This window comes from Zosterops lateralis, assembly GCF_965231275.1.
Source record: "Zosterops lateralis genome assembly, chromosome: 28".
In the NCBI taxonomy this organism is placed as follows: domain Eukaryota; kingdom Metazoa; phylum Chordata; class Aves; order Passeriformes; family Zosteropidae; genus Zosterops; species Zosterops lateralis.
This window is the reverse complement of record NC_139788.1, coordinates 3,191,524-3,206,793: the sequence shown is the minus strand read 5'-3', so window position 1 is coordinate 3,206,793 and position 15,270 is coordinate 3,191,524. Positions and strand designations below refer to the sequence as shown.

At 46.6% G+C, this 15,270-nt stretch overlaps 1 protein-coding gene across 1 annotated transcript; it reads left to right on the top strand.

Annotated features, from left to right (window-relative positions):
* The first annotated feature begins 728 nt into the window (after positions 1–728).
* AGO4 (argonaute RISC component 4) lies at positions 729–14,843 on the top strand. The gene is made up of 18 exons (XM_083879468.1): positions 729–753; positions 3,254–3,419; positions 4,075–4,195; positions 5,157–5,338; positions 5,768–5,904; positions 5,984–6,118; positions 6,256–6,343; positions 6,769–6,916; positions 6,993–7,112; positions 7,331–7,459; positions 7,610–7,743; positions 8,213–8,397; positions 8,641–8,800; positions 9,784–10,099; positions 10,702–10,836; positions 11,604–11,705; positions 11,918–12,117; positions 12,210–14,843. Exons 1-18 carry the CDS (start codon positions 735–737, stop codon positions 12,316–12,318), a joined length of 2,586 nt encoding a protein of 861 aa, XP_083735594.1. The 5' UTR covers positions 729–734; the 3' UTR covers positions 12,319–14,843.
* The last annotated feature ends 427 nt before the right edge of the window (positions 14,844–15,270 follow it).

Sequence of the window (15,270 nt, the reverse complement as noted above, 5' to 3'; positions counted from 1 at the left end):
CTTTATGTTGAGGGTGGCCGAGCACTGGAACAGGTGTCCAGGAGGGCGTGGAGTCTCCCTGTGCGGAGACATTCCAAACCCACCTGGACGCGTTCCTGTCACTGCTCCGGTGACCCTGCCTTGGCGGGGGGTTGGACTGGATGGTCTCCAGGGGTCCCCTCAAGCCCTCACTATTCTGTAGTTCTGGGGTTCTGTGATTCAGACCCGTCACCTGTTGCGGCCGCGGGGTCGCGCGGGCGGCGTGCGCGCTCCCGCGGGCGGGGTGGGGGGGGGAGCGGCGCGCGTGCGCGAGCCGGCGGGGCCGGGCAGCGCCGAGCGGCCTCTTCCTCCCTCCCTCCCTTCTCCTCCTCCTTTTCCTCCTCTCCCTCCTCCTCCTCCTCCTCCTCATCCCCCGTCCCGGGAGCGCGCTCGGGCGCGTGCTGGCGGCGGCGAGGGCGCGCGCGGGCTCGGCGGGGGCGCAGCGCGGGGATTGTTCGCGCCGCCGCTCGGGGAAGCGGAACGCGGGGAGCGCTCCCCGCCGCGCCCCCGCTGCCTCCTCCTCCTCCTCATCCTCATCCTCCTCTTCGGCCGCCGCCGCCGCCTCCCGCCCCGCCGCCCCCGTGTCCGCGCCGGACCCCCAGCCCGCCGCCAATATTCCCGAGATCAAGCGCTACGCGGCGGCGGCGGGGCCGGCGGCGGGGCCCGGGGCGGGCGGCGGGGCCGGCGGCGAGAGCAGCGAGGCCGCCACCGCCGCCATGGAGGCGCTGGGACCCGGTGAGAGCCGCGGGGGGGGCGCGGGGCCGCGGCCTGCCGGGCCGTGACAGCGGGGGAGGGAGGGAGGCCGCGGGCCCGGCGGGGCTCCCCGGCAGCACCGGGCCCGCTCCCGGCCCGGAGGAGCCGCGGCGGGTCGCCAAACTTTGCGCGGGGGTTGCGGGTGCCCTCACGGCCCCGGGACTGCCGGGGGAAGCGCCTCGCCCTCCCCGGGTGAACGGGACCAGGCTGGGACAGCGCCAGCGCCAGCGAGGGGACGGGGACAGGCAGGGCTGGAGTGTCACAGCGATGCGCGCCCTGCAACCTGTGCCCTGATAAGTTTTATATTTGACATTGAGCCATTGCTGAGAGTTTAAGATGATAGTGTCTGAAAATGCGTACGGCTGTTTATTTCTTTAACAAAGTTCGCTTAAATATTAGTGGGGTTTTTTTGCGTGTGGTGCTTTGCTGCTTGTGTTTTTTTATTCCATGATTATTCTCTCCTCAAATGCCTGCGGGATGTGTTTCTAGCCGTCAGTGGCCTGTACACCTGAGCTGTCAAGTTCCCATTCAAACCATCGGTACAAGCGAAGTGATGTTAATTTTGGTGCGATAGGAAACATTTATTGACACAAAGGTGCAATTCCAGAAGAATCCAGAGTTTGAGGTAGTGAGGGCTGACTCAGAGCCTGCTGTATGTGTGTGATGGATCCTGGCCTCCCTGAGTTCCAGCTGGAGAAGCAGATCCTCTTTCAGTTTTGAAAACTGCTTCCTGTCTGAAACAATTCGGTTGAGATGCTTAGTACATAATGGTTGTGGGGTAAGGGAAATTAAAATATAACAGCACGTACAATCCTAGACTGATCAGATAAAAATCCTGTGATGGCAGGGCAGCCAGGCTTCAAATGGGAAAACAATTTTTAGCTGATTCTCTAGAATCCTTTGAGAAATAACTTTAGGAAGGAGGAAATGTAAGTTTATCTCCTTTGGTCAGAACAGAGGGCAGCGTTGCTGTGCGTGTGTGCAGAACTTGTCAATACCAAGGGAGGAAAATGGGTAAATATAGTTGTCATTTAATCTCTTGCAGGAGGTCAGTGCCTGCACTTCCTTCAGACTAATTAGCATGGGATTAATGGATCATCTCTCGTATCCAAATAAGCACAGCAAACTTTGATTGCCCTCAATGATTCATGCTTGTCAAGGCAGCTGTAGTTTTTTAAAACACTAACTGTACCCCACAACTGCTCTGACCATGACAGAGCACGATCCATCAGGCCAGGAACGTGTCCTGTGAGGTGGCTGTCCCCAACAGTCTCCTGCCACTGCAGCTTTGGCATGGGCTTCAGCTGCTTGCATGCTCTGTGTTCCTTCTGCTAAAAAATGTTCCAGAGCTGGTGTCTTCATGTTGGTAATTTTATTTGGTAGTGCAGTAGCCAATGGATGGCTTTTAAATCCAGTGTGGAATCTCCTGGGATTTGGTCCTGAGTTTAGTTTGTGGTTGTGTTAAAGTTTATTGCTGCATCCTGAAGTGTACCCAAATAGGAGTCACCTACCTCTCCTCTCTCCTGGCACAAACTCTGAGATTTTGATTTACATGGATGTTGTCAAGCTATAATGCTAAATTTGCCCTAAGTTTTATGATAGGTTTATTATTACATTCTAGTGAGACTGCTGGCCCTCTCCTTTGCTACTCTACAACAGAGGGAAGACACTTTGATCACACTGAGCCCTGCTCAGATATAGACAAACCCATGAAAATATACCAATGTCATTTGCTTTATGTGCAGTGTCAGCGGAGGCTCTGATCGATTTAAAAAATAGTCAGTTTAATCTCGTTAACATGGTATCTCAGATCTTAACACTTTGAGGAGGGTAACTAAAGGCTTCCCTAGTGACTAGCTTGCATGTGAGTAATGCTTCCAGGCCTCTAATAATTTCCTCCTTAGATCTGTTCCTGAAGCTCTTCTTTTGTCCCAATAAAATATCTTTTCCATGTCTATAGGAGTCCGTACCTGTCTAATGCTTTCTCCCTTATTCTACTTAGAGGAAAGCCAAAACCTTTCCTCACTCCTGTCTTTACACTGGAGTTTTAAATTTTATCATTGACATCTGAACTTTATAAGCCTGTAATGAAAATAGTGACACAATGTGGTTTTTGTGGCTGTTGGTTTCTTTTAGAAATGGAGGTAGAGATGTACTTATCTTTGCATTACATGAAAATACATAGTATCTGTATGGTTGCATTCCCTCTCAGGACTCTGAAGTTCTTAACCACGGTCATGAGTAAATGCCACTAAAATTATAAAAATAATTTATGGCACTTACCTATACATGCTTTAGGGAACACATTTTTTACCTTGAAGTTCTGAGCAGCTGGGAGGCTGAGCTGCTTTGAACACCTCTGTTTGCAACCTCAGAGAGCTTAAGACTTCTTCCTGCCCTGTCAAAAAGTCACCCATAGCACACCTGAGGGGTGCATGGAGTGAGCCATCACATCTCATACATATTTATTTGACTTTCCCAGGGCCCCCGACAAGCCTTTTCCAGCCGCCCCGTCGCCCAGGCCTGGGCACTGTTGGGAAACCCATCCGGCTCCTGGCCAACCACTTCCAGGTTCAGATCCCCAAGATTGATGTTTATCACTATGATGTAGATATCAAACCAGAGAAACGCCCCCGGAGAGTCAACAGGTAGGAGTTACTTAATAAAGGTTTACTGATTTAAATTAAGTGTATATACCTGAATGTAAGGAGGCTGTGCATCCTGGGAATTCTCCATCTGCTTGTGTTTGTACTGTGGTCAGCAGTTGCTTTTCAGTGAACTGTAATATTCTTGCAACTGGCCTGTAATCTGGAAGGCTCTGGGAAATGTACTGAGCATTGACCTCCAGCTGGTTTTATTTTACAGTCTACAAGTCAATGTCCCTGGTAATTGTTCCACAGTCTGTTACACAAACGTGTAACAGCAGCTGAGGGGAGGCATTTCAGCTTGTAGATTTTGGAGTCCACATGTGGATCAATCCACAGAACACTCCCACCCACCCCAAGGCAGGTGCTTGTGTCTGCTCCTGTGTATGGAGAGAGGAATCTCTCCAGGTTCTTCTGCTTGTTTTGGCTGTAGCTCTGCTGACAGCACAGATACCTGTGCAGACACCTCTGTGTGCTACTTTGGTGTCTTAACCTGGAGGTGACATTCACAGCTTTGGTGTGACCTGGGGGTGCTTTTCTGCATTATTGTTTTAATATCCTGCTCCTTTAAGAAAATGCGAAGAAAATAATTTTAAATTGTGTAAGCCCATTACTAAATTTTCTGTTCTTCCACTTAACTCAATGAATCACTGCCTAGGGAGGTGGTGGATACGATGGTGAGGCACTTCAAGATGCAGATATTTGGGGATCGGCAGCCCGGGTACGATGGGAAGCGGAACATGTACACGGCACACCCCTTACCCATTGGCAGGGACAGAGTAAGTGTTGCTTTAAGTTTCCACAGGAAAACTGTTACAGTGTCATTTGAAAAGTGTTCCTTGATTGACATAAACCTGAAATGCTGTCACACCTGTTGGTGTAGTCTTGGAAATGACAGATGTGACCAGTCTGGGTCCCCAGGAGGTCACTGGTGTTTTACTGAAGTTTGTGTCTCTGACTCCCAGTTCTTCAGCTACAGAATATCATGAGATATGAGAACTACATTGTGCTCTTATAGCTGCAAGGAGACTATTTTTCTTTCACCCTGTTGGGAACTTCCCTTTTCCGTGCTCTGACCCTCATTCTGTTGCTGAATGATGAAGTCCTTGTAGCTGATGATGACTCTGGTTGGGTTTGGTTGTGCTATGGAGATGTGTCCTTCTGTTCCATAGGAACAACCAGATCAGCTGTTCCTGCCTTGCATGTGGACCCCAGCTCTAAACAAAACTTCACCCCATCTACTGATCTCCCAAGGGATCTGGTCATTGCTGTGCCTTGGGGGATGTCCAGGATGAGTTCACAGTTACCCTCTGGGCTGTGGGATGTGAGAATCATCCCAAGTGCTGTGCCAGAACTCTGAGATTTGTGATTCCCAGCAAGTCTCCTTTTTGACCAAAAGGTTTTCTTGCCTTCCCATTTGGTTCACAAAACATCTAGTTATTAATTGGCTGACTTAAAAAAATGACTCACCGTTTTCCTAGAGCTTTGATGTCACCATACTAATTACTGCTTAAAATTTACATTTAAAGATGCTTCAGTGCAGTTCCTCAGATGAATAAATGACAAACTTTCAAAGTCCCGAGGGAACCAATTGTAATATTTTAAGGTCATTACACAAACTAATAATCAAAAATACAGATTCAAAGGACACCTGGGAGAGAACTGTACCATTGCTGAGTGCTATATCTGTCTGCAGCCCATAACGAAAGCTTGTGCTTAATTTTCTTGTGCCCTTGGCAGGTGGATATGGAGGTTACACTTCCAGGAGAGGGGAAGGACCAGACATTTAAGGTTTCCATTCAGTGGGTGTCAGTTGTCAGCCTTCAGATGCTGCTGGAAGCTCTGGCAGGGCACTTGAATGAAGTTCCTGAGGATTCTGTACAGGCACTGGATGTAATCACACGGCACCTTCCCTCCATGAGGTGGGTACTTGTGGGGCCTTCCTGACTGGATGTGTCTTCTATCCATCTTAACCTTTGTGCTTGTTATTCCTTGCTGCTGCTTGCTGCCCATTACACTCCTGTGGTAGAAGGGATGAGGGATACAGCCATGTAATTCAACACCTGCCTTACAAATTTGCACTAGAATAGGGAAATGTGATCTGAACTAAGGCCTTGTGTCTGCTGGTCATGTTTCTAACAGGAATTTGCTGTACCCTTTCCAGCTGCACTGTCAGAAAAGGCTTTGTGTGTTTGCCACAAGTCAGCTCTGACCATTATAACATGCTGTAGAAATGTGTTTTAAACACCATAGGTGCGAATGTAAAAAGTACATCAGAAAAAAATGACCAGAATATTAATTTTCTTTTTTCTTTTTTTTTTTCTCTTTTTTTTTTTTTTTTTTTTTGGCAGGTACACCCCTGTGGGTCGCTCCTTTTTCTCCCCTCCTGAAGGTTATTACCACCCCTTGGGAGGGGGCAGGGAGGTCTGGTTTGGCTTCCACCAGTCGGTCCGTCCTGCCATGTGGAACATGATGCTCAACATCGATGGTGTGTAAGAGATTCTGTCTCACTCATGTAACAGAGTTCTTTGTGCCTCCCAGTTAATTGTCCTGTCTTTTTATCTTAGTGTCAGCGACTGCTTTCTATCGTGCCCAGCCTATCATTGAGTTCATGTGCGAGGTCTTGGACATCCAGAACATCAGTGAACAAAGCAAACCTCTGACAGACTCCCAGCGTGTCAAGTTTACCAAAGAAATCAGAGGTAAAAACCTCTGCAATACTGAAACTTGCTCATACTATGTTGTAATGAAAATCTGCAAGGCATATAGAGAACTAGGCTGTTCCTTTTTGCCTTCATCCTCTTCCTGTCCCTGAATTTATTCTCTATTGCGTTTTCAGGGCTAAAAGTAGAGGTTACCCACTGTGGCCAGATGAAGAGAAAATATCGAGTTTGCAACGTTACCCGGCGACCAGCCAGTCACCAGACGTATGTATCAAGCACTTAAAATAAGTTCTTAAAATCTTCAACCTATTAAATATATCTGGAATATATTTGGTATATTGTTTATGCAGGAATAGTTGATTCTGGAGTGGACGAGCTATGTGGCTTTACAGGAATGTTTAGTCTTAGTGGAGTAGAGGAATAGTGTGGGTTTTGACTACTGTTTTATTTCCTTCTACCCAGGAAAACTGAGCTATATCCTGGCTTTTAAATACAGTTATCAAAAGCTCCTATTTTTAAAATAGCTAAAATACAAGAAATTCAGTATACAGTCTAAAATCTTCTCATAAAGAAGAGAATAACTAAGGAAAATAGAGATTTGCTAAAGGTGGTCTGGAGTAGATTTTTCATACCATTTTTTCCTTTAAAAAAATCTGACTAAATCTAACCAGAATAAATGTAATTTCTAGGTTCCCTCTGCAGCTGGAGAATGGGCAGGCCATGGAGTGCACAGTAGCTCAGTATTTTAAGCAGAAGTACAGTCTGCAGCTGAAATACCCTCACCTGCCCTGTCTCCAAGTGGGACAGGAGCAGAAACACACATACCTACCACTGGAGGTAAGGATCGGAGTCCTGCACTGTGGGGTGTCCTCTGTTAAACAGTGTCACAGCACCTCTTCCTGCTCCTGTGCAGGTGTGTAACATCGTGGCTGGCCAGAGGTGCATCAAGAAGCTGACAGACAATCAGACCTCGACCATGATAAAAGCAACAGCCAGGTCTGCCCCAGACAGGCAGGAGGAGATCAGCAGACTGGTGAGTATTTTTCCAGCTGCACAGTTTGTGTGTGTCACTTCTCATGGCTTTTCCTGAGCATTGGAGCAGGTGATGTTGAGCAGCATGACCAAGAGAGGAATTAAAAAATCTGTCTTGGTTGAAAGAAATAGTTTTAAACAGAAAGGCTGTTAATGACAAAGAGGGCAGAATCACCTGAAGCTTTAGTGTAGTGACATCAGTACTTGTCTTGTCCCCAGGTGAAGAGTAACAGTATGGTTGGTGGGCCTGATCCATATCTGAAGGAGTTTGGAATTGTTGTCCATAATGAAATGACAGAACTGACAGGCAGAGTTCTGCCAGCCCCAATGCTGCAGTATGGAGGCAGGGTGAGTTTCCATGGCTTGTAAAACTCCTTATCCTGAGGTTATTGAAATTCATGAGGTGTTTTGTGTATCTTCTCATCAGGCTTCCTCTGGTGGGCTACGGTCAAACTGGAGCAGCACTTGATTTCTAATTTGCCTTTGGTTTTTACCTAGAACAAGACTGTGGCCACACCAAACCAAGGCGTGTGGGACATGAGAGGGAAACAGTTCTATGCTGGAATTGAGATTAAAGTTTGGGCTGTTGCCTGTTTTGCTCCTCAAAAACAATGCAGGGAAGACTTGCTAAAGTAAGTATTTTCCTATTTATTCAGGATTCTATTTCAAGGTGTATTTTTCTTATGTTTCTGAAAGGTGATGTGTGGTACAAATTGATTTTCCACTGCCCTTCAAATTACTCTACAGAATCCTAAAGAAAGAGGTTCTGTGAACCACTGATTGGTAAAAATCATGGCTGCAATAATGCTCAGATAAATTGGGTGGATAAGTAAAAATATACCAGACCATCAGTATTAGTTTGGGAGTTTGCCTCAGGATCTTCATCTCAAAAGTCTGTTTCCGTAAGGCTTGTAAAATCACAGAAGCTGATAACCTTCCTCAGAGGATTAGAGTCGTATTAGTGAGTTCCTGATGGGGATAGAATTGCTAAAAAATAATTACTGTAGTGCTGTGAAATAGCAGAAACAGCATAGATCTGGTTGATAAAACTGATGAGTGAACCATAGTGGAAAGGCCAGAACAAATCCACTTCTATTTCAGGAGTTTCACAGACCAGCTGCGCAAGATCTCCAAGGACGCCGGGATGCCGATCCAGGGCCAGCCCTGCTTCTGCAAGTATGCCCAGGGTGCAGACAGCGTGGAGCCCATGTTCAAACACTTAAAGCTGACTTATGTTGGCCTGCAGCTCATCGTGGTGATCCTGCCTGGCAAGACGCCTGTGTATGGTATGGAGAAGGGGCTGTAAAGTGACCAGGAGTTGTACTGCAAGTGGGTGGCAGGAAGGAGGCAATGGGTTCTCTTTAAAAGGGTGTTTTGGAGCTGGTTTGTCAGGCCTGGTTGGAGAAGTTGTGTATTACCAAACAGCAAACTGAACTTTTGTCAGTGAAGTTTCAAGGATCTGAATTACAGTAACATTTGAAAAAAAAGTTAAGAGCAAGCAGGAACCACTTCCTTATTTTCTGTCACAGCTGAAGTCAAGCGGGTCGGAGATACTCTTCTAGGCATGGCCACACAGTGTGTTCAGGTAAAGAACGTGGTCAAAACCTCACCACAAACACTGTCCAACCTGTGTCTGAAGATCAACGCCAAGCTCGGAGGAATCAACAATGTGCTGGTACCTCATCAAAGGTGAGATTCAATCAAAAGCTCTTTGTAATGTCTGCATTGTCAAGGAGAATGGTGTTGTTCTGTTGTATTTGCTAAAATGCTTTTCAAAATAAAACATGCTTTAGAAATTCCCATAGTCTGGAGTGGACAGTGGAGGATATGTCTGCATTTGGAGTGTTCCCAGTAAGCCCTGAGCCAAGGGGAGTCAGAGCCATCCAGCAGTCAGAGCTACCAAACTCACCAAGGTTTTTTTCCTGTTACTTTCCTGCCTTTGGATTCATTCAGTGTACCTTTTCCTCTTGCAACCTCTAAAAGCATCCTGTGTTTGCATCCAAATTGAAAGAGAAGGAGCGAGGAGGAGTGACTTGGAATCAATGTTTGTAACTTAGTCTGCCTTTGATCCTGTCCTTGTCACTTTCTGTTCTTTCTGGACTGTAAGTGCTGGAGGCAGAGAATTTTGGCCTTAGAGACTCACAGGTTTTAGTTCTATTCAGTGCATTGCTTGCATGTTCCTCAGCTGTCATTTATTTTTGTTCCTGGCCCTCTTTCTTTTTGCTGTTCTTATTTATTATTATGAGTTGGTAAGAGGCCACCTCTCCACTCAAGTCAGGGTGAGGAATTTGGGTTTATTTAGCCTGGAGAAGAGAAGGTTGTGTGAAAACTGCACAGCACCTTCCAGCATCTGAAGGGGCTGATAAGGAGGCCAGAGAGGGACTCTAGTAATGGCTTTAAACTGAAAGAGAGTACATCTAGATTTGAGATTAGGAAGAAATTGTTCCCTGTAAGGCTGGTGAGGCCCTGGCACAGGTTGGCCTGAGAGGCTGTGGCTGCCTCATCCCTGAGTAGTGTTGAAGACCAGATTGGACGGGGCTTGGAGCACCACGGGATAGTGGAAGCTGTCCTTGCCCACGGCAGGGAGTGGAACTGGCTGGGCTTTAAGGTCTTTCCCAAATCATTCTGGAATTCTGGGATTCTAACCAACAAACCTTAACGTTACCACACAGGCCCTCGGTGTTCCAGCAGCCGGTGATCTTTCTGGGCGCAGACGTGACTCACCCTCCGGCCGGGGACGGGAAGAAGCCGTCCATCGCCGCCGTGGTGGGCAGCATGGACGGGCACCCCAGCCGCTACTGCGCCACGGTGCGCGTGCAGACCTCGCGCCAGGAGACCTCCCAGGAGCTGCTCTACAGCCAGGAGGTCATCCAGGACCTGACCAACATGGTGCGGGAGCTCTTGATCCAGTTCTACAAATCCACCCGTTTCAAGCCCACGAGGATCATTTACTACAGAGGGGGAGTGTCAGAAGGACAGATGAAGCAGGTGTTGTCTGATAGTTTCTTTGTTGCTCGTGGAGAGGGGTTGATATGTAGTTATGTGGATTGTAAGGGATTTGCCTTTGAAAAAAATATATAATTTTGTTCATATTTATTAAAAATATATATATTTTGGGGAAAAAATTTAATTTATTCTGTGGATTATCACAGAATCCCTAAATTGGAAGAGACCTCCAAGGTCATCAAGTCTAACCCAGCCCCAACACCTCAACTAAACCATGGCACCAAGTGCCACATCCAGTCTTTCTTAAAACACATCCAGAGATGGCGACTCCACCACCTCCCCAGGCAGACCATTCCAATATTTTATCACCCTTTCTGTAAAAAACTTTTTCCTAATATACAATCAATATTTCCCTTGGCACAGCTTAAGACTATGTCCTCTCATTCTGTCAGTTGCTGCCTGGAGATTTTTTATATTTGTTATTGGAAAAATTAAATTTTCTTGACTTGTCCTGGGCAAGCACAATGTACATTTACCAGTCTGATCATGTTCCCTTACAATGTGGCATTTGTACACAGGTGTAAAAAAAAATAATCAAATACCTACTGAATTCATCACGTAATAGTTAAATCTTCTGCTTGTAGGTAGCATGGCCAGAGCTGATCGCCATTCGGAAGGCCTGCATTAGTTTGGAAGAAGATTATAGACCTGGAATAACCTACATTGTTGTGCAGAAAAGGCATCACACCCGGCTCTTCTGTGCTGACAAAACTGAAAGGGCAAGTACTGACTCCATGAGGGGGAGGTGATGGCACAGGAAAATGGGATTGTTTGATTCAGTGGGGTGGGATCTGTCTTGCCCACTAAAACTGTAAAGCAGCAGCAGTACTGGGTGGTAACAGGCTTTTTCTACCAAAATAACCAGTTCTTCCCTTTTTTATTGCTCTACATCAGATGGAACAGCTTGTTCCCCCTTTTGGAATAGGTGTGCTCAGTATCCCAGTATTTGTGTACCTGGAGATGTATCCTGGATACATTTTTATAGTCCAGGATTCCTGATGATGAGCTGACCTGGCTGTTCACTCTGTTCCCTGTTCTGTCTCCAGGTGCATCTAAGATGTGCCAGTAGCACAAATCCACAGGCCAGCTGAGGAGTCTTCTATAGGGAAGCACTTGATCTGAGGTTTGCTTAAAAACCCAGATCTCTGCGGTGTGAGAGCAAACAAGGATACGAAATAAATTTATCTCAGGAACCTGCATTTTCAGATCCTGAATTACTTGTGTAGGCTTTATCCCACTCTGCAGTTTTAATGGTGCTGGCAAGGGTTTTATTTTCTTCTGATGACACACCAGCTGGATTTGGTGAAGTTTCTAAAAATGAATTCACAGAGAACATTTTCATTCCTCCTGTGTAAACGACCTTAATATTTTTTCACCTTTTTGAGCAGTAAATTCTCCAGCAGCTTTCAATAGTGCCTGCCTCTGAAAGCATTTTGGGGTCACTTCCAAAAAAGCCCATGGACTAATAATAAACTTTTCTCACTAGGTGGGTAAAAGTGGCAACGTACCAGCAGGCACTACTGTGGACAGCACCATCACACATCCCTCTGAATTTGACTTTTACCTCTGTAGCCATGCAGGAATTCAGGTAATGTCAGCTCTGCTGTGCTCAGGCTGTGCGACTAAATCCTTGTAGTTGTCCCCATGGGAAATGTCACTCCTGTTTGTCACTTGGCAGACTCAGAGTGTCAGTGCCTGCTTGGCACTGACTCCTCTATGCCTGCTGGAAGGTGCAGCCTGCAGGTACCACCTCTGTCCTTGCTGTTGCTCTCCAGCTGACTGCTCACCTGTTCTCTGCAGGGAACCAGCCGGCCCTCCCACTACCAGGTGTTGTGGGATGACAACTGCTTCACAGCAGACGAGCTGCAGCTGCTGACCTACCAGCTGTGCCACACGTACGTGCGCTGCACCCGCTCCGTCTCCATCCCCGCGCCCGCCTACTATGCCAGGCTGGTGGCCTTCCGGGCCAGGTACCACCTCGTGGACAAGGATCACGACAGGTAAGGAATGGCCTCGCCATGCTGGTAAGCAGGTAGTGAAGCTGAGCTGTGCTGCTTGTCCCAGTTGCTCACGGGTGTGTGTCTGCTCACAGCGCTGAGGGCAGCCACGTGTCGGGGCAGAGCAACGGCCGCGACCCACAGGCGCTGGCCAAGGCCGTGCAGATCCACCATGACACCCAGCACACCATGTATTTCGCTTGAGAGCACCTGGGAAGATGAGGCAAAACGACAACCCATGCAGTCCTGAAGTGTTTGTTTGGAAGCCTCCTGCTCTATCCAGGGTCGGGGGATTTCGGACTGCCCACTACCAGCAGCTCCGGACAGTCGCACTGAATCTGTTCTTCACTGCAACGTCTGATGCACCAACACAATTGAGCCATTTGTTTCATTGTTTTCTGTACTAGAAATCCATAGACTTGTCTTTTCTGATGCATTGGACTGAATTTTTACCTCAAAGCGCAAAGGCCGATCATCCTGAAATTTTTCAAGGACTTTGGCACGAAAGGTTTCTATCAAATCTTTTGCTAGCTGTGGTTTTTCAGTTCTCCTCATCCCATGAGCTGACGGTGACTGCTGCTCTGTCTCCGTGCCCTGCTTCGTGAGTATGATGTGATGGCAAAATGTTTTATCCAGCTCGCTGTAATCCTTCTGTCGTGTGGGGCCATAGATTTTTTAATGGAGATTTTAGACTTCACTACTGTAAATGCCTTTTAACAAACATAACTTTCACAGGTATTGCAGTTTTTTGTCAGTTTTACTAATTATCTTTTTAATCTCTGCAGACTTGGGCTGCAAAGCAATTGCACTATACTGCGAGTTAATAGGTGGTTCTTGTTCTGTGAATGTGTAATATAACCAATAGTGATGCCTGTCAGTAGATTTTAATGATAATGGTTATAAATAATACTGCCATGGTATCGTAACAAGTACTGAACCATCATTTCCCCCCTCTAAAAATGATAAAACGAAAAAAAAAAAAAATTAGCTTTTAGGTATTTTGCAAACTTTTACAAAAGTGCCCACTTTATGCTGCTGTGTGGTTTGATAAATCTAAGTGATTTTAAAACTTTTTTCTCATAGAAGGTTTAACTTTGGCAATAAATCTTTGTTTTTTAAGCCCCCCCAAACAGTGTAATTTTCTAGCTGAGGATTGTGCATGAGTTTAACCAACATTCTCGTGTCGTTTTCTGAACACACAATTTGGCAGTTTCTGAAACAAATTAGAAAAGACGCATTTCCATGCTTTTTTTAAGAATTATTTTTAACTGTTTTATATTCACTGTTGGTGTCCTGTCTACAACATTTTTTATAAGCTTGGAAACTGGGTGTTCCATGTAGGAAAGGCCAACGTGTGCAGTTGAAATGTATTGTGTGACAGGCAACCTGAGGACTTGTACCAGCATTTTGAACTGTTGTTTTTTTTTTTTCCTGGGAATCTGGGTTGCCCACACAACTGCATTTACAGCATGTTGAACCGTGTGAGTCTCAAATGCTGATTCTGTCCCAGCCTAGAAATTAGGGGTTTTAATCTGCTTGGCTTTTTTTTCAGCTGCAACCTGTAATCCAGAACAGGGATCTGGTTTCCCTGGTATTCCTGTAATCCATGAACGTAGTAATTTAAGACTAGATTCCTTACTGTATACCTGAGTTAGTGCAGGTTAAAGCTTATTCCTAAACTGAGGAGGAGTTTGAGAAGCCCAAGGATTGCACTGTGGTCTCTGATATTCGTGTGGGGTTTGCTGCTAAGTTGTCTGCTGTCCCAAAGCTTAGGAACCAGCCCCCTCCAAATTTCAGCAATAGGAAATGCTGTTTCCTTCAGTCTTTAAGCTTGTAAATAAATGAAAGTTTACATTTCTAAATGCTGTTGTTTTCAGTTGTACCAGAGTACACTGAACATCTTCAAACAGTTTTATAACCTCCTTGCCAGTAGTACGTCTCATAAATTAAGTTTAACCTCTTTTCATTTCTGTTGAAAATGGGACTGAAGTGAACCCTGCTCCTGGCACGTGCCAGGACAGGTTTAGATTGAAAAAACAAAAAGATTCTTTTAAGTTTTTTAACTTTTTTTTTAAAGAATACCTCACTTGTGTAATAAAATCAGGACATGTGGGTGGGAGACTGACCGCTGCTTTTCTCAGTACTCGTTCAGGGAGAAGACACAAAACCCCTTTTTAGAGTGAACTCTTGACTGATCCAACACACACGGAGAACTTTGGCACCTTGAAAAGCACCTGAGCACCTGTTGGAGGTGGTAGGATCCAAGATCCCTGATTTGAGTTTGTGCACTAGGAATGGGGCTGGTTTAACAAGGGTGCATAAAAAAATGAACTTTATCACCAATTAGTTGTCCAGTGCCAAGCACTCCTGGTTGAGACTGAGGGAAGGGAGAGCCTCTCCTTGGTTTGCCTGTGACTGGATATTTGACCTCAGACCAGGTGGAGCATCTGCCCCTGGTGAGCCCTGGGCCAGCACCTGGGCAGGGCTGGTGTGAGCCCACCCCGGGCACAGGGCTGGAGTTTTGGGGGAAAAGCACTGAAGTTCAGGATCCAAGTTGCAGCAGTGCTGCCCTAGGCAGGTCTGAGCCCAAGTCTAGAGAGGACTTGAGGACCTGGGTGAGCCCTGTGGGCCTGAGTGACTTGTTCTGCATGTGTCAATCAATGGGAAGATGTGCATTCTGTAGCTGTAGTTTTAGGGTGGTTTTTTTTTTGTTTTTTGGGGTTTTTTTATAAATAAAGCCTGTTGGCCACTGTTTAGCTCTGTGGTGTGAAAGATTTTAAATGTAGCAAAGTTCAAAGAGTTGGGGAAGGGGGTGGTTGATATATATATTTAAAAAATATATTAAAAAAAAGGGGGGGAGGGGGCAGAAATCCCATTTTCCACCCAGTTCTGCTTGCTTTGTCCCTGCTGGGTTCTGAACAAGCTCTGGCAATCCCTGGTTAGCCTGTCTGCACCAGCCTGGCTCCTGTATTGCTGTGGGTTGCCCAGAGCTCCATCCCAAGGGCGCAGAGGTCGGTGCACGGGATGTCCCGTGTCCACCCTCGCTCGGCCCCTCGGCTGGGGAAGGGCCCTGGTTCAGAGCTGGCGTCTGACACCCCCGACCCCTTTGTGGATGTGCTGTAGGAGTTTTCTTGCTCAATAGCGAGGGAGTGACCC

Coding starts and splice junctions, on each gene's coding strand:
- AGO4 (XM_083879468.1), top strand. Junction 5,905..5,983: donor CATGATGCTCAACATCGATG/GTGTGTAAGAGA, acceptor TTTTTATCTTAG/TGTCAGCGACTGCTTTCTAT. Junction 8,398..8,640: donor TGGCAAGACGCCTGTGTATG/GTATGGAGAAGG, acceptor TTTCTGTCACAG/CTGAAGTCAAGCGGGTCGGA.